The following is a 20,260-nucleotide window of genomic DNA, read 5'->3' as shown; positions in this document are numbered from 1 at the left end:
ACAGAAAATGAATGGTTCTTCAACTTTAGGGTGCGAGGGCAAACATCTCAGTATATTTGCGATGTACTTCGCACTCGACTGTATCGCAAAACCACACAGCTACGTGCAGCAATTCCTGGAGAGATGAGGTGAAACAATGACAGTGGGCGGGGTTTTGTGTGACGTCCACCTGTGAATGCAGACACGATGGCTGGATTGCGTTTACATTACACTGAGATCCGATCACAATGCGTCCTCAACTACCTCCGAACCTGGACACGCTGATCAGATAACATTCCGATCAGAAGCGCGTTTACACTTGTCTTTTCAATGTGTATGTGGACAACATCCGGATACAGGTCGCGTGTCGATGCCAAGTGTAAACGCAGCCTTTGATGAAACGGTTAAACTTCAGTGAGGGGAAAAAAGTTTAGGGCAATCGGTTCGTAGCTTTGCTTCAACTGTGCGATACAGTCACGAGGAGCGACCAAAATTTCTGAAATGCCAGAAATTCTTCCGAACATCCGATTGCCGGTCGTGAGAGGTTTATCGCCTCTCGTTTCCCCCTGTACACTGCAAGAACACTGCACGACAAATGACTCACGACAAAGCTGAAAATCGCCCCGACCTGAAAAAGAGTCGCACGAGTCAGAATTCGGCTCAAAATCGGATGGAAAGCGCACAGTGTATGCCCGCCTTAAGGCATATCTCAGGTAAATCCATACTTGAGCCTGATTAATACCCCAGCTGTGAATGAATCAGGGTGGAGTAAATGATCATTGGGTTGAACAGGAGGAGCGGCCTAGTGAAATTAAATTAACTCAAATATGTCAGCCATCCAGAGACTGATTATTGTCCTCAGCCCTCTTGATTGAGCCCTCCAAATCTCTCATTTGCCTCAATTTGCTGCAAATGGAAAAAGGACAATGTGGTGAGATTCCAATTTAATCCATATCTCTCTGGGATAATGTAAAGACCCTGGTTTTGTTGGGGTAATTCATCATCAATCTCTAATTTATAATTGAATACGATGTAGTTGCATTCTTGGTGCATATAAATTTTTGGCACAAAGAGAAAAACATGTCTAATAATGGCAATGGTTAATGATATACAGTATAGTATTTTCATATATATATTTAAATATATAAGTGTTTCAAAAATAACACATTTCTGATGTGATGTAGGAACACGAGTATGTGAAGGTAGTTGGGTTGGGAAGACAAAAATATTGGGAAACACTGTGCAATCCTTTTGCAAGACTGCAATGCCTTACTCATAGAAGTATAACTCAGATTCAGTTGTTTCAGAGAGGATTTTAAAGTATTTTCAGCTGTGTTTATTGATGCAGGTCTTTAGTGTATCTCTGTACTGTGTGTGTTGCAGTGTACATGTTGTAGCTGCACTATTCCTTAAGAACTCTCTGATCTTACTCCTAATTACCATCTTGATTTCCCTAGAGGTGTCTTGGCTGAAGTGCCAAGTGCTCTTGATAAACAAGTTTGTTTCTTTAATTAATGTACAGAATTTTGAAACGCACAATAGGCATTTAAGGCAGCTGTTCATTCAGTCGTCTCACAGGAGTTTTGTGACATCTGTATTGATATAAACTTACAAGTTCCTTACAAGTGCATTTTAGAGAAAAGTTCCCCTTGTCTCATGTTTAGTCTGCTCAGTGGTTCTTAATTGGTTTTGCTTCAGATTTTACCTATAATCTGTATAGTGTAGTTTTTTTTTAATCAATACATAATGTCATGCAATCTGTGCCCTTGTTACAGTGTAATTATACATTTAAGTACTGAGCAATATTAATTAACAGCATGTACTTACTATAGTATATATATATATATATATATATATATATATATATATATATATACTTACTATAGTATATACTTAATATATATAGGCTAGGCCTATATATATATACAGTATATATATATAATTACTAATTTTCCCATTTTACAATTAAAATATAATGATAATAATAATAATAATAATAATAGAAGAAGAAGAAGATTTACCATATTCATGAATAATTTTTCCATGTAATGGTGTCTCTGAATGTCCCCAGGAGGATTTGCCAGTTTTAGCTCACTTCTGTGGACACTTTTTGTACTCGTATTGCTATGCAAAACAACACACACACACACACACACACACATGTCTGGTTCACTATCTTTGTGGGGACTCTCCATAGACGTAATGGTTTTTATACTGTACAAACTGTATATTCTGTCCCCTTACACTAACCCTACCCCTAAACCTACCCATCACAGGAAACATTCTGCATTTTTACTTTCTCAAAACAACTCATCCTGTGTTATTTATAAGCCTTTTGAAAAGTGGGGACCGCTGGCTGGTCCCCACAATGTAGGTGATCTCAGGTTTTACTATTCTTATGGGGACATTTGGTCCCCACAATGTAATATAAACAAGGGCACACATACACACACACACACACACACACACACACACACACACACACACACACACACACACACACACAGGTTATGTATAGTCATGCTCTTTAAGTCTATCAACAGGATGTCTCTAAAATAAACTATTGGATGTTGTGGATTGAATCACAGTCTGTTTCTATATCCCGTGTCTATTTGGAACAGGATCAAAGGCCTTGCTCAGTCAGGTTGATATTGAATGTCTTGGCTGATGCTTTAGGGACATTAGTGCTTGCTTTGCTTGAATTACTTGTTTCCTGCTGACCTAATGGAGTATTAACAGGGGGGCTGAGGCTTATTAGACACAGTGTGTGTCCCAAACATCAATTTTATGAACAAAGGCTGTGGTGACAGTATTGAAGGGAAATGTCTCGTTTAAGGACTGCTATTGGATTGTTAACTACATTCTGTTATTCTTATGCCAATGAAGTTGGGGGGAAAAAAAGAAAGAGACTACAGATAAATATACAAGTTTGTATCAGCAAATCTCTTGTTTTAGTATAAACTCATTACAGTAACAGTATGAAAAGGGTCTGCAGAGCCTAATGATGTGACATTGATTGAAAATGTTGTCAGGAGATGTCGTAGAGGTCACACATGTTTTGAATGTCTAAGGATAATGGTGCGGTCTCCTCATTCTTTAGTCCTTCACAAACAATTATACAAAAGCAATTATCCAGCATGCATCAGTGAAGCGTAGCACACTGTGATTTAGCTGCAGATTGGGATCTCTGTTGCTATCATCATTTTGTTCCGTTCTAAAAATTTCTCTCTCTGTATTTTTACGACTAACTACACAGGCGAATTAACCCGCAGTTGAAGCCTGACTACAAATATTCATTTTTGTGACAAGTCCTCTTTCAGGAGGGCAGGCGATTTTTGAGTTTACTTCCTCCATTATACTGTGCTCATCGATTTTGTGTTTATTTTTCACAGTGAACAGACTGGGGTGGAAAGTAGACTGTGGAGGAATGATTCTTTACGGTTATGGTCTTCCAACAAACATCCATCAAAGTGGTTGCTCCCTGCGCAGGAGAGATTTTAAATATTCATCTTCATCACCTCAGGATTTGAGCTCTTTTTTTAATGGTATACATATCCCGAAGAAAGGGATGGTAAAACAGTGAGGGCAAACGAAAGCACAGGATGAGCCTCACCTGTATAGTGTTAGATCCGTGTTTGGATGCCGTTTGTTTTGTACTAGATCACTCTCTCCATCAGGAGACCGTAAACAAAAATGATTTCTGAAAACGTAATGGCTGTTGAAAATTCAGTTTTGCCATCACAGGAAAAAATTACATTTTAAAATATATTAAAGTAGAAAGCAGTAAGTAGTGAGCGTGAAGTGGAGCCGCGTGGTATCAAGGTCCCGCCCACACTCCCGCAGAATTGGTTAGTACAGTTTGAAACTGTGTATGTATTCTGTGCTCCTATTGGTCAACTTCACAGATATGACAGAACCCTTTGTGGAGGGCCGGAAAAAAAGGTGCTGTATGTAACTTTTTCCCTCTACTAAAGCATAAAAATACCATAATATGAGTAACTGAGTTCACATACTAGTTAATCTGAAAACACTTCTACAGCCAGTTATTTTAAATGTGCGTTCCGTGTTGGAATGTCTGTTTTTGTTTTGGTCTGTGTGATCTCGTCCACTGCCAGTTCAGTATTTCGACACCCTGGGATGCCAGTTGGCAGGAAACACACCGTATTGCAGCCAGCAAACAAACTGGGGCAGAGATTCCAGATTCTACCCAACCTAAAAAGCTGATATCGGTATCCTTCTGAAAATCTCTATGAGAGAGAGCATATTAAAGCGCAGAGACTTACGTTGTAAGTCTCCTCGGCTTTCATTGTCAATTGCGTCTGTTCCTGTTGCGTGTCCTCAAACTGAGCGTAGAGTCTGAGGAAGAGGGGGCGGGAGAAACAACGATCTGTGATATTTTGAATTTGGACTGCAGTACCTACTTCGACCACTAGCTGTTATTCTTACAGACTGCACCTTTATACATGCTTGTCTTTCTGATGTGAAACATCGCAGACACAGCGTCGGTTGTCGTCCACTATGACACACTATATGAGGTGAAACGTGCGATTCTTGCATCCCAACGACCATTGTCATTTACGAATCAGCAAAGCACCCTACTTCAAAAGGATTGTGCCAAAATCTGGCTGATATTGTGTAGTCTGAACCCGGCAACAGGATACTTAATTAGACTTTTAAGTATATATCGATCAAAAGATTGAGTACAAGTAAACATACCAAATAAACTTAGACTTTTCTGTCAGTATAAGTCAAGTAGGTATACTTAATTGTAATTAATTTGTAAAGTATATTTCTGAGTACATAAAAATAAGACATTTTTAATTTTTAGTTTGAAATAAGTATACTAATAGCACACTTGAATAAACTTCTTTTTTTGTAAGGGAAGCTAAAATGCTATGAGTAGCGCTTACATGTCTACAAGCACAATTATACATTATGGTGTGTCATTTGATACTAGGCCAAATATGGATTTGTACAATTATGTGAGAAAGATAAGCTAATGATTAGCTTGTCTACTTGAGAGACTAGTGCTATATTTTCCCCATTCATTTTTGTGTCCACTCATTGTAAAACCCAGTGCTGGAGAAAAAATTGAAACCCTGTAGTGGAATGTATTTTAAAATCCTGCCAACCCTCTCCGCATGCAGCTGTAGAATCCGTTTGGCATCTCTCACCTGATGCAACAGTGAGTGTTCTCTAGTAGAAAGCTGTCAGACAACATTTGTCTGTTCTGCTGTCACCTCGGCACTCCTGAGCTGGGCTTACTGACAAAAAGAGACAGACACATAACAGAGACAAAGAGACAGAACACAAGAAAGAGCGAAAGGGAGAAAGACACGAGGGAAAAAACAGAGACAGACTCCCTGTGGACTCATGTAATAGGCTGTCTCTCCAAATGACCATCAGAGTTCACTTCACATTGCGATGATTGCAGGTGAAGGAACGGCAAAGGGAGAGCGACTGAAAGATTGAGCTCTTATTCAGATTGAAATGTCACTCGGGAAAGGACATATGCTAATTCTTAAGTTCTGTGCATTTAGTACGTGCTATTTAAAACAGCTTCATACTGCGCTTTGGGTTGTCAAGTCCAAACATAACTATTCAGTCACAACAAAGAGAAGTCCTAAGTCCCAAAGGAAAAGCTGATCACTCAGAGGTTGCTTTGTCAAAGCTCAGGAAATGTAACGAAGATGTTCCATTGAAGTATAAACTTTCTCTGATGCTGCTCGTAAAATTGCTTAGGAGTAATAGAACTAGACACAAATGTGACATCCAGTTGTTTTTGCTTTCAAGGGAAACATCTAAGAAAGCCGATGTCTCAGTTTGTTCTCCATTTGATCGTATTGTCAATATTGGGGAAACAGTTGAGATATTGAAGAGATCTCATTTGTGATTTACTCCGGTGGTTTTCCGGAATGTTCAAATCATCATTAGCGTACCTGACACGCATCATAAAAGGTCATCAGTCATTCACACCTATGCTCTGTTGACTTTTTATATAATTTGGCTAAAAGTAACTGGACTTTCCATCTCCAGATAATGTTTTTAAATAATGTCATGCAGACAGGCCCTGCAGACACTGTTTCATGTATACGGTTATTCTAATAAATGTATACAAACATAATCACCCTTGTATATTAAGTTTCAGGGTCAATGACATGATTCATTTTTTCTCAGGATACATTAATTTATAAAAAAATATATATATTCATACATACAATGACTTGAATGCACCTCTTCAATGGTGAACATGTTTTTAATTTCAGAATAAACTTAGATATTTTTGGTCATGTATCTTAAAATTTCAGATAATTTGATTTTTTTTAAAATGCTATTTAATAATTTTACCATGGAAAATATATTCAAAATATATATATATATATATATATATATATATATATATATAAATATATATATATATATATATATATACATGTGTTTTTGTAAAACGACATTTTTAAAAATATTTTTCCTTTGCTTACAGATATATTTTTTAATCTACTTTTCTTTCTTTTTTTCTTTTTTTCTTTTTTTCTTTTTTTCTTTTTTTTACCTTTTAATATTTAATATTTCTAGTTTATCTGCAGTGGAAGTTTCCAATCCTTCTAATCTTTTCAGATGTCTTTAAATGTATAATCAAGTCATTTTACTTTCAGACTTAATTGTACCAGACGTTTTGATCTATTCATTTTAGTTAGAATAATTCATACAATTCTATCTGTCTGTCTAACTACAGAGTGAATCCTTGACACTCGGTCAGCAGGTGGAGTGATGTTTAATACTCACTGTTCCATGTTAGTGATCTAATGCGAGTTAGGGACCGTCTGAAGACATATGCCATCTTTCATCACATCTCTGCATGTGCACACATCCATGTAGCCCATCCGCCTCAGAAACTGTTGTGTGACAGTGAAGCTCGCGGTATGATAAAACGAGACTGACACAGCTTAAATACTCCAATGATCCACATTCCCCAACAGAAAAAAGGATCCGAGTGCGGCTGCCCCCTGCTAGTATGCAGGTGTGTGAATTACATGGAATGATTGTTAATGTCGAATTCTGGATTAAAGCTCCCGAGAGACTTTCAGAAGGGAGTACTGCAGGCAAAGCCTGGCTAATTTTTAATTTTGACAGGCACTATCTTCACACACTCATCGTTGAGGGTTTTTACTGTCTCCTCAACTCAGTTCAAGAGTCACAAAGCTTCTTATTTTAATATGGTTTACACACAGTTTTTGGGACATCTGATGGTGAACAGTAGCAGTGATATGACATAATTCCCAGTGGGTTTTCATGGAACAGGGGCCTTTCAACCCTTGTGGAAAAAGAAGTGTGCTTAATTGTATTGAATGTGCACTTCTAGTATACTTCAAATTTTAAAAGTATATTTTTTATATAAAAGCTGTACTTGCAGATAATATAATTTTAATGAAATAAAAAGGCCACTTAAAGGTGCTCTAAGTGATGTTGGGTGACGTCACTTCTTGTTGATGTTTAAAGTATTGTCAAACAAAACGGAGGCTAGCTAGACCCTCCCTCCTCCTCATCCGCGCACTAACCCCCCAAACCCCACCCCCAAATCCTTCTTGTCGGTTATTGGCTGGAACATTTTGTTATGTTTCGTGGTGCGGGTTAGCCCATTTTTTTTCTTCTCTTGCCGTTTGTGGAGCCTGGGCTGTCTACAGAGACCGCGTTTTTCTACAGTGTGTTCAGGGGACAGGCAGCTAGCGGATAGTGAGGAGATGTTCGCTGTATGTGACAAAAAATGTTTTGGCCTAAAAAACGTGTGACATCGCTTAGAGCACCTTTAAGTGTACTTACAGTAAAATATGTATTTAAATAGTAGAACATATTTATATATAATTTCATAATTACTTAATTGTCTTTGACATATGGTTACAGGTTTAACTAAATTTGTTAGCGATCACATCGTTATCTACATAGCTCAGCTGATTGGTTGCTGTTGCATCAGAGGCAAATGAGCTGCAGTTCAACATTTAAATACTGCCAGTGCCCTCCCCCTTCCCCAGCTCCACCTGTATAGATCTGCTATGGGGGGTTATTCATGTATGTTATATGTGCAGCACCAGCATGTCTTACATGTTCACAGCAATGTCTGTGAATGCATTGGTAGTAGCAAGTCACGGTAAACTTGTTTTGCAGCGGCAGAAGCGTAGCAGATCTATTCCACCGAGACCAAATACATTAGCATTGCCATATCCATTACCATGCCAATCTCTCCAAGAGTTGTCATGATAGAACTAAACATGTGTCATCGGTTTCAAATACCTCCGGTTTCATAGTCCGCACTACAAGAAACAGCATGTTCAAATTGATCCACTTGGGAAAGCTCAATTTTTGTCAGGACAGAGATGCCATCTCAGCGTGGAAGGAAGGCCAGAACGGAGAGAAAAAGATACGTTTTCAAATGAAAACGAATTTATGTGGACAAGGCCTTAAATACACAGCAAGGCCTGGTGCACTATGAGTACCTAGATGATGTACTTGTAGCAAATGCTTACGTGTAGCAAAATAAAATAAATAAAATAATGTAATTGCCCCATTTGGTACAACAGTATCTTAATACATTCTATGGCAAAGTACATAGAGTATAGTGTAAGTGCATAGTGTGTACTACCACTGAAAATGACCTGATACCATGAACCAAAAATGTGCAGTATACAACAGAGAATATTACTCTACTTAAGGCTCTACTTGACCTTCCATTTCCAGTGTGATGAACTGTAAGTAATATAAGCTGAGACTGTATCCAAGTTGTTTTGGCTTATTATTTTATCAGACAGCATTTTTTAACACAAAGTTGGATTCTCAGATGATAATTGGATACCACACATTGAAATAAACATACAACATAATGGGCCGGTTTCACAAAGATAGACTTTGACTATGGCTTAGATATAGTAGATAGTCAGACTTCAGATAGACATCTAAATCAGACCGTTGTACAAAGCACTTAAGACTCTGACTATCTTAAGTAGGACTACACTGCAATGCATTCTGGGTAAAATAAGACACTTTTCAAAACAAAAAACATGGCGTATCGAGTAAGCGCATTCAGCCGCTCAGTGCAGTTTACCCCAGCGGAAAATATGTGTTTGTTGGAGGAGTATAACAGTTACAAGGAAATTTTACTTGGGAAATTTTGCGGAGAATGTAGTAACAAGAAGAAATGTTTAAATTATGAGCCATTTTCCCTTTTCTTTTGGCTGTTTGTAATGTAACTGATTGTTACTGCTGGTTGCCAAGGTAACATAGAGTCTTAGACCTAAGTTAGCCTGGAGGTAAGGTGTCTAATTTTTTTGGTCTAAATTAAGTCAGCCTTTATTTTTGTGAAACATTAGACTAGTCTATGAGCAAATTTTAGACTTGTCTAACACTATAGACCGGTCTAAAATAGCTTTGTGAAACCGGCCCAATAAGGACATGTGACAACAATGTAGCTAATCTAGCATACAAATGCAGTGTAGCATTGTAGTGTGTGGGTATGTACAGTGCTAAACATTATTTTAATGCTCTATAATTATGTCTTTTTTTTAGGTGATGATTTTTATGAGCCATCTCCTTATGAACCCATGACGCCTCATCGGCATTCAGATGCATTTCGCCTGGCGTCAATCATCTCAGGTAATTATCAATATTTCCATTACGAATACATTCTGGCAATGTGCTGCACTGTTCGCTGTTGATATTGACTTCTTTTTATTGCCATCTCTTATATGAAACTCCGAAAATCCAGCACTAAATGAATTATTATTATTATGTTCCAATACAAAACAGTTAAAGTTTAAAAAGTTTCTTCTTTCTAAATGTTTCTTTTAGCACATTCCAAACATAATAAAGGGCGAAGTGAAGATAAATTAGTCATTTTCCTTTCTAGGAAAAAAAGAAACAGGAGCATGCGCTTTTTCCAGTGAAATAGAAACCTTTCTAAGCATTTGTCACCTTGGCATGAGTTAAGTGTAATGTTTAATTCACTGACAGCAGTCATTACAGACAGTAGAGGACAGACATATTGTATCCAATCCATTATCACAGCCTCACAGAGCCTGGAACAACCAGAATAACTCTTTTCTTTTCTTTTTTATATAAAGGAAAAAAAAAATAGCCAGTGAATGACAAATCTCATGTTCACTATAGAAATATTGAATTCAACAGGGTTGTCAGATCCATCTTCTTGCCATAATACCATTTTTGTGTCTTGAAAGGCCTGCTGTGAGTAGCAATTGAGTTTTGGAGTTTGCATATTTCCTCTCTTTCCTTCTTTATACAAAATAAATAAACATTGTTGATGGGGAATGTGGACTCAGCCTCCATTAGCTGATTGTGTAAACATTAGCTGATCATGTAATTTCACAGAGAGGTGAGTTAAGTATGATTGAATGTCTTTGTTGTATAATTGTATGTATTGTTATGGTTATCACATCTTCAGTTGATTGTATGACAACATAAATGGGGAAAATGAGTTTGGAGACTCATTTAAAGGGATAGTTCACCCACAAGTTCACATTCTATCATCATTTACTCACCATCATGTTTTTCCAAACCATTTTTGCTTTTACCGTTTCTTCCTATCAAAGCAAGAGTCATTCCTACAGCGAACCAAAGGCTATAGTTTCTCTCTAAAGAAACCTTTAAAATCCTTGCTGATAAAAGGGAGGCCTGAGATACGTCTCATTGCGTCTCACTCACAACCCTCGCAGATTGAGATGGCTTCTTTTGATTTGATGTGACAGCCCGAGTCGTTATTCTAGACTGGCAGTGTCTGTTCATTTACTACAGAGGGTGAGAGGAACAAGTGGACCGCAGCACTAACACTGACATATTGAGGGTAAAGCTGGCGGACCCGCTCAGCCCGTATCCACTCCCTGGCGGGGATCTCTCCCAATCTGGAAGTGGAACAGCCCTGTGTGCCATATTTAGGATCAGGCAACATTAATTGTGATCCCTTAGTGCTCCGACTGCTGCGATGCACAACTCTGGATTCATATATCACTGGAAGCACTATTGTGTTGGTGTTTCTATACATGCAGTTAGTGGATAGTCTGAAGTAAAATCCTAAAACACACACAAGGGAAATCAATAAGAGTGAATTGCGTATTAATTTGTTAAAAGCCACATTGCAACATATGAAGTTACATATATGTGATTTATAAAGTCACAATTACGAGAAACAAATTCACAATTGTGAGATAGAAAGCCACATTGAGATTTGGCGCATTAGTTTGTCACATTCTGAGATATGAATTCAAATTACGAGAAACAAAGTCAGAATTGCAATATTTCAATTTACACTGTGATTTACAGTGAGGAAAATAAGTATTTGAACACCCTGCTATTTTGCAAGTTCAACTACTTATAAATCATGGAGGGGTCTGAAATTGTCATCGTAGGTGCATGTCCACTGTGAGAGACATAATCTAAAAAAAAAATCCAGAAATCACAATGTATGATTTTTTAACTATTTATTTGTATGATACAGCTGCAAATAAGTATTTGAACACCTGAGAAAATCAATGTTAATATTTGGTACAGTAGCCTTTGTTTGCAATTACAGAGGTCAAACGTTTCCTGTAGTTTTTCACCAGGTTTGCACACAGTGCAGGAGGGATTTTGGCCCACTCCTCCACACAGATCTTCTCTAGATCAGTCAGGTTTCTGGGCTGTCGCTGAGAAACACGGAGTTTGAGCTCCCTCCAAAGATTCTCTATTGGGTTTAGGTCTGGAGACTGGCTAGGCCACGCCAGAACCTTGATATGCTTCTTACAGAGCCACTCCTTGGTTATCCTGGCTGTGTGCTTCGGGTCATTGTTGGAAGACCCAGCCTCGACCCATCTTCAATGCTCTAACTGAGGAAGGAGGTTGTTCCCCAAAATCTCGCAATACATGGCCCCGGTCATCCTCTCCTTAATACAGTGCAGTCGCCCTGTCCCATGTGCAGAAAAACACCCCCAAAGCATGATGCTACCACCCCCATGCTTCACAGTAGGGATGGTGTTCTTGGGATGGTACTCATCATTCTTCTTCCTCCAAACACGTTTAGTGGAATTATGACCAAAAAGTTCTATTTTGGTCTCATCTGACCACATGACTTTCTCCCATGACTCCTCTGGATCATCCAAATGGTCATTGGCAAACTTAAGACGGGCCTTGACATGCTGGTTTAAGCAGGGGAACCTTCCGTGCCATGCATGATTTCAAACCATGACGTCTTAGTGTATTGCCAACAGTAACCTTGGAAACGGTGGTCTCAGCTCTTTTCAGGTCATTGACCAGCTCCTCCCATGTAGTTCTGGGCTGATTTCTCACCTTTCTTAGGATCATTGAGACCCCACGAGGTGAGATCTTGCATGGAGCCCCAGTCCGAGGGAGATTGACAGTCATGTTTAGCTTCTTCCATTTTCTAATGATTGCTCCAACAGTGGACCTTTTTTCACCAAGCTGCTTGGCAATTTCCCCGTAGCCCTTTCCAGCCTTGTGGAGGTGTACAATTTTGTCTCTAGTGTCTTTGGACAGCTCTTTGGTCTTGGCCATGTTAGTAGTTGGATTCTTACTGATTGTATGGGGTGGACAGGTGCACCTACGATGACAATTTCAGACCCCTCCATGATTTCCAAGTGGGAGAACTTGCAAAATAGCAGGGTGTTCAAATACTTATTTTCCTCACTGTATAAAGAATCACAATAAAAATAAATGTAAAATTGTGAGATTTGACTGCATATCTAAGAATGACTTTTAACAAACTAATGCGCAAAATCTCAATATGACTTTATATCTCACTATTTTAAATGTATTTCTTGTAGTGGTGACTATAAATCACAGTGTAAATGTATATCTTACAATTGAGACTTTGTTAAATTAATTTGATGGTAATTTGTAATTTGAAGTAATTTGACTGCATATCTGAGAATGACTTTTAACAAACGAATGCGCAGAATCTCAATATGACTTTATCTTACTTGAAATAAAGTCTCAATTGTAAGATATGAAGTTACATTCATATGAGAAATCACAATTTATAGTCACAATTACAAGAAACGAATTCACAATTGCGAGATGTAAAGTTACAATGAGATTTTGTACATTTAAGTCCCATTCTGACGTATGCATCAAATTACAAGAAACTGTCATAATTGCAAGAAGTTGCATTGTGGTTTATAAAGTCACAATTACGAGAAGTAAATTCACAATTGTGAGATATACAGTCATATTGCACTGTAAAAGAATTGCATACTGCATTTCAACATACCACTTCATGTTGTGGTTGATAGATATCAGGCCAGGGCAAAAAATATTTGTCTGCCTGAAATATGACAGAGCATTTTATGACATGACACAAGACTCTCTTCATGGGTCATTTCAGGTGCCGATGAAGAGTCTATTAACATGAGAATCTTCTCTCCTGCTTGTTCACTTTCTTTTTCATTTTCTTTTGACAAATCCCTCAAGCCTGGCGAGCAGAAATACTTTCTAACAGAATAAGCCATGAGAAAAAGAAATGCAGACAAACAGAAGAATAGAAAAAGTAGAATATAAATTAGATGAACCCTTTCAGGCACAGTGGTCTGTGAGAAATCATCTATTATTTTCTCGCCTTTCAATTTGCATTAAAGAAGGAATCTTTCCGTTGTGTGACATTTTGTGTCTCACCAAAGTTGGGTGTGCAGTTTCTTTGAGCTTCTGAAAAAATCAAAGCTAAACTGGTTAGTTTTTTTTTTTTTTTTTGCAACTATTCCTATTAAGTGTTATGTTGCATAGGATTGATAAAAAATCATGCTACACATTTTTATATAGGAGATTTGGTGGTTTTGCACAGCAAACACTGTGGATATACTACCAAATCATATTACAAAATGGTGGTAAGCATTCTGTGTTTGATCAAAATGAGAGATCTTTATAATATGATCAAACCACTTTAAAAAAGAAATGTCAGTCAGTGCACAAAATAAATATACACTCAGTTCAATGAAGTGCTTTTTACTAAGAACTTTTAGTGAGGAACCCTCAAAAATGCCTGCAAAATCCTGTTTGAAAGAAATTCAGTGACTGTGTCTAAAACGGTTTGAAAACAGATTATGGTGGCATGAGACCATAATCTCTGCAGGTTCAGAATAATATGATCGTGCAGTTTTATTAGACTCATAGTGGCTTCCAGATTTACACTAGCTTCTGATCAAATCTTTTGGACCAATAAAACGGCATTCATACTGACAGTTTGAATGATGGCGGCCTCTTTCATAATCATTTTCTTGCGTTTAGTATCTTCATGTGTTTATTTGCTGCTCTTTGCTGTAATGGAGGTCCACTCTTACAGTCATGGCCAGCATTACTGTCACAACAGGCAGACGAAGAAGGTAATAATAGTGTGAGTAATAAAAGCAAGACTTTATGAGCTTTCTGCTCATATTCAGAATCTGAAGTGCACATGAAATGCATGAAAACATATGTATGCAAAGGGAACTGAGACAATACATGAGTGAGATTGACGATTTTATAATACACCTTACTTCATGCATAATGTAAATAAGAAATGTAAATATTGCTGTTTATCATTAAAGTCGATTTAAGATGAGTTGTGCAATCCACCTGTTAAAAACACCTTAATCTTTGTGATTCACTTAGTCTTTATTGCCTCAGGCATTTTTCTATTCTGAGTTCAGCATTGGAAATGATTGGGTATATTTGACAGGCTAAGTCCTTTGGGGAGATGAAGCGATAGCTACATGTTGCGATGATCTGACAGCATGCAGAGCCAATGATAGCACTGAGTTCCTCACACCTGGCATTGAAAACTTAGAGATTTCTGGCTGAAATTAGCAAAGACACTCAAACAAATTCTGTGTTGTTTCAACCCATGTTTGGGTCAAATATGGACAAATCCAACCGTCCAACCAAAAAGGTAAAACATATAGGTTAATTTAAACCAACGGTTGGGTTTGTCCATATTTGACCCAAACAAGGGTTGAAACAACCCAGCATTTTTTCAGAGTTTACTGAATATGTTCAGTTCTTGTAGCTCATGTTGAGTTTCCAACTTACAAAATTTGAATTTAGTACATTTTTTAAAGCAGTTTCTTGTGATTATTATCAGTTTCTAAAGGGCAACTTGACTTTAGATTATTATTGTTCTTTTTATTTTATTGAACAAATTGAGAAAGAGTTGTAACACCGGTGTAAATATATCATATGAAAAATATGCAAATTTTTACAATTTGCAGCCGTTGAATTATTAGAAAAATAATGCACACCCGAGGTGGAAATGCACTGTAAGTTGATCTGCTCCAAGAACAGCACCGTTATTACCTCGCTAGTGAGAAATGTCAAGTAGCTTTTAAGTTGTTAAACTATTTTACTGATAAAATCGTCAGAGCAGCGCTAGCAACACGTTTCTGTGCGAGTGTGTGTCCATACTATGTGTGTGTGCGTTATTGCATTTGAGTAGGAAAGAGCGGGTGTAGAGCGTGAGAGCATCTGCTTTCCATATATAATAAAACGTAATTATATGGCAAAAAACATGGAAATACTTAGTAATTTTTATCCTATTGTTGGTAACACTTTAGAATACTGTTCCTTCATTAATGAATAATTACACAGGAACAAATGAGTAATGCATTATTAACATTCTAGTATTAACTAACAAGAAACTCTGATTAACAAATTAGTAAGTAATAGCGCTCAGATGAATGTAGTAGTTCATTATTAGCTAATTAATAACTACTCTTTTTTTCATACCTCCCAGAGAACTACTATCTACAGGTTAATAATTAACATGAATAATGCATAATTTATAATAAAAGGTAATGGTAACCCACTAGTAATGACTCAAGTATTACTACATCATTCTAAAGGAACTACTAATTATTTGGATCAGTATTCTAAAGTGAAAAACATGATAACTACCTAATATTGACTGAAGTCATTGTAAGCTTTTGAGATTGTTGTACAATTTTGAATAGTAATTCCTTCCAATGGATTTGGTAACACTTTAGTCATTACTAGTGTGTTCCCATGATCTTCACTTTAGAATACTGATCCAAATAATTAGTAGTTCCTTTAGAAAGATGTAGTAACAATTGAGTCATTACTATCCAAAACCTTACAAAAGCCTTAAAACTTACAATGACTTCAGTCAATATTAGGTATTTATCATGTTTTTCACTTTAGAATACTGATCCAAATGATTAGTAGTTCCTTTAGAAGGATGTAGTAACACTTGATTAATTACTAATGAGTTACCATTACATTATTATATATTATGCATTATTAATATTAATTATGAACCTGTATATAGTAGTTCTTAGTAGTCTTCAGTGAGGTATGAAAAATAGTAGTTACTGATTAGCTAATAGTGAACTACCACATTCGACTGAATGCTATGACTTACTTATTCCTTAATCAGAGTTTCTTGTTAGTTAATAGTAGTTACTACAATGTTAATAGTGTGTTACTCATTTGTTCCTGTGTAGTTATTCATTAATGAAGGAACAGTATTCTAAAGTGTTACCCTATTGTTTAATATTTATTTGCTTGGTCAGTTTCATTGTGGGTTTTGGTTCTTTTGCAGTTGTAGACTGTAAGGTCCTTTGAAATAACTGAAATCATTTGGTGAGATGATATGGAACTGTAATGCTGTCAACACCTGCCTGGAACTACTTTAGCCGTGCATTTATAATTGCACACGTTACAATGTTCATCAACCAATCAGATTCAAGCATTCAACAGCCCTGTATAAAATGGATATGTGCAACAATTTAAATCAAACAGGAGTTTCTGGACTAAAAGTCAAGTTTGACACAAAATTTTGATAATGACCCCCTCAAAAAAAAAACTTAAACTGAAGAAATATGTATCACGCTTCTAATTTTCAATCTTGAACCATGCATATATTGATTCAGAACATTACATTGTGAGAACACAAACATTTTGACAAACTTACAAGTGTAAAACGTAACCTTCAGCCACTGAGACCAATTCCCTCTTTCTCGTCCCTCTTCATTCCCTTCAAAGGGAAAACACTGTTAAACACCCAACACAACCTCAGTTCAAGACATTGTTATCTTCTCTCTTCTTCCTATTACCTTGCACATATATTGTTTCTTTCCCCTTTACTGCTGGCTATATTAACTGTAAAAGCACATTTGAAATTCATACTTCACTGTTGCCTTTGTGCCCCTTCAATGGAGAAATGTAATGAGACAGTTTACCATGGCATCCCTGTCAGCAGGGAATGAGATATGGTCTATACAAACCAGCCTGGGTCATAGCCACTGATTATTAAACCAACAACAAGACTGTCGCTTTGTGGTCCCTGCTAAAAGTTTGAAAGTAAACCGGTTTTAGACTTCAGAAATGTCCACACAAATCAAACGATTCATATAATGAGGAGACACATTTTCCTGGATGTTTTGAGATAAAAGAGATTATTACTGTAACATTCAACAGTCAAAACCTCCTCTCAGTTAAAAAAAAAGGACAGTTTACAGAAATTCACAGCAAAAAACTTGTTTCATACTTCTGCAATAGTTGAATACATTTGAATGCATAACCTCCTACATTTGCACATCATTAACACCCATTCTGTGTTTCAGACTATGACAAAGATTAATAAATACTGTAACGGTAACACTTTAAAATAAGGTTCATTATTAACATTAATGTATTAGCTAACACAAACTAACCATGAGAAATACATTTGTTACTGTATTTATTAATCGTTGTTAACATTAGTTAATAAAAATAGTCATTCATTGTTTGTTCATGTTTGTTCCCATTGCATTAATTAATGTTAACAAGATTTTAATAATGTAGTAAATGTTGAAATTAACATCAACAAAGATTAATAAATGCTGTATAAGTGCAGTTCATGCTAACTAATGTAGTTAACTAATGTTAACTAGTGAACCTTATTGTTACCACTGTAACAAATGTATTGCTTATTTCTAGTAGTTAATACATTGGCTAACATTAATTAATGGGACATTATTGTAAAGTGTTATGTATTTTTATAATTTATTTAAAAAAAGCAATTTAATTCCTGAGGTCAGTAAGAGGATTGAACATTGTAATAAAAAGCATATTATAAGGATTTTGTTGCAGAATTGTTTTTATTAATATTATAAGTGAACCTCAGGGACCCATTTTACAGCAGACTGAAAAAGTTTGGATCTCTCTTTCCATCGCTGCTTTTCTCTCTCTCTTCTTCTCTCTCCTAAATAAGTATTATAATAGAAGGAGATAATGAGTAATGAGAAGTAAAGAAAGGCTTCCCATTCTCCTCGCAGCAACAGTAGAAGCTAAAGACTTTCTAACGAGCTCACGCACCTCAGAGGAGATTACATCTAAACTGTGGCACTTCTCCTAATTGCAATCAGCATAGTCAGTGCCAAGAGCTGTGAATAACCCAGACTGAACCTGCTGTCCCTTTAGCAGTCCATTACACAAATTGTGCATTATTCACACATTATATGCCCGTGAGTGATCTGTAGTAGGTAGCCTATGCGTAGTATGAGTATTTGCACATTAAATAAACCAACATGCCTTATAAACTCAAGCTAATTCATTCAATTATACTGGTTATAATACAGTATTTGTGACCTTTGGTCTACCAGCAGGTCATTTTTGGTCACAATTTGTTTTACAGGTTACAGAATTACTGGGCTCCCTCCAGCATTCTTGCTTGAGAGGAAGAGAAGAAAGCTGTAAATCATTTTTATTCCTTTGTCATTTTCACTTTTTTTTTATCTCAGTATGGAGTTTTTGTGACCCAAATGGTTCTCTCTAGAGGAGGTTTATGGTTTTCTATTTCTCTCTGATGCCAAATAAAATTCCAAGTGTCATTTGATGTCATGACTTGAATGTAAGGAACGTATTGGTTGAATTCACTAAAACAGTCGCACCACTTTTGTCACGGACTTTGGGCTACTGCGGATTTCTGTATTTGATATTTGCAGGATATCTGAACATCTCCCAATTTTTTGTCCCATTTCCTTCTGATCGGTTCCTATCCCTTCTTTAACCAGGCAAATGTTTGTGCATGCTGAGCACAGTCTGTGCTGCAGCATCCTCTGACCTCCAGACGCTGGACGCTTTTTTTATGTACATTCTCGACAACCAATTTCATACCTCATTTACGGCTTCTACCTCCACTGTGAGACACACCTAAAATTGCTCTCTCACAAACACACGCACACACAACAAGAGAGTGAGGACTATTGAATCAAATTTAGAAACACTCTAAAACCACACAGTATTTTTAGATTTGGGTAACCTTTGCTTGCCGCACATTCAGAACATTGCAAATGGCTTTTGTCGATTGAGAGTAAGAACTTTTAAAGGGTTATTATTATTACGGGAACACAAGATTGCACCAATTGCAGGAGACTTTCTCAACCTCGTAATGTTACAGGATACAATGAATTACAGGATCGTTTTTTGACCTCAGTCTAAATAGCTGTAGATTGCACTGCAAAATAATGTTCTTATTCAGTGTTTTTGTCATGTTTTCCAGGATAAATATCTAAAGTATAAATATAAGCGATTTAAACAAGATACATTTAAAACAATATTGATATTATTGTTAATATATAGTTAGGGCCTGATAGGTCCTTTACATGCAATTTGCAAGAAATCACATCATTACCACATGACATAAGCTGATTGACTTCTGCTGATCATGCAGCCAATGAGATTGCTTGCTCAACATTTAAAGAGTCTGGTTCAGTGTTTGCTGTAAGCTAGTTCTGCAGCGCACTATCAAAGTTCCTCTGAAACCCTCCACCTCCCCCAGCTCCACCTGCCTAGATCTGCTATTGGATTTATGTATGTCTATTTATGCAGCAGCAGCAGCAGCATATCTCACATGCCCACAGCATCATGTGTCACAACTCTGCAAGAGATAGGACCCAGATGCAAATGAGCAGACAAGTTTTTTATTTTTTTTTATTAACAAGACAGAAGACTTGAGACAGCAGGGAGAGTGAAGCGTGAACCAGTTCAAACAGCAGGGCAGGGCAGACGACACGACGACAGGCAGAACGGATGACCACTGAGACTGTCAGTAAGATGGCAATGATGAGAGTGCAATAGAGGCAGCTCCAAAGGAAAGACCAGGCATGAGCTCAAGGAACTCGTAGCTTGACGTAGATCTCAGATGTAGCACCAGTCTTGCTACCAGGTAGAGGCTCACAGAACCAGAGGCTTGACACAGGGGTTAGATGGCTGCACCAGTCAGTTAAGAGTCAGTGGCAAGGGAACTCAGGATACA

At 37.2% G+C, this 20,260-nt stretch overlaps 1 protein-coding gene across 1 annotated transcript in view; it reads left to right on the top strand.

The window, feature by feature from the left end:
- Window positions 1-20,260, top strand: part of gfra2a (GDNF family receptor alpha 2a) — an 87,405-nt gene that overhangs the window by 20,913 nt on the left and 46,232 nt on the right. The window contains exon 3 of the mRNA XM_084388993.1: window positions 9,538-9,624. Coding sequence (XP_084245119.1) covers window positions 9,538-9,624 — 87 coding nt within the window. The remainder of the gene's footprint in view (window positions 1-9,537; window positions 9,625-20,260) is intronic.

This window comes from Rutilus rutilus, assembly GCF_951802725.1.
Source record: "Rutilus rutilus genome assembly, chromosome: 19".
Taxonomy (NCBI): Eukaryota; Metazoa; Chordata; class Actinopteri; order Cypriniformes; family Leuciscidae; genus Rutilus; species Rutilus rutilus.
Note: the sequence above shows the minus strand (reverse complement) of the source record. Positions and strands in the feature narration are given on the sequence as shown.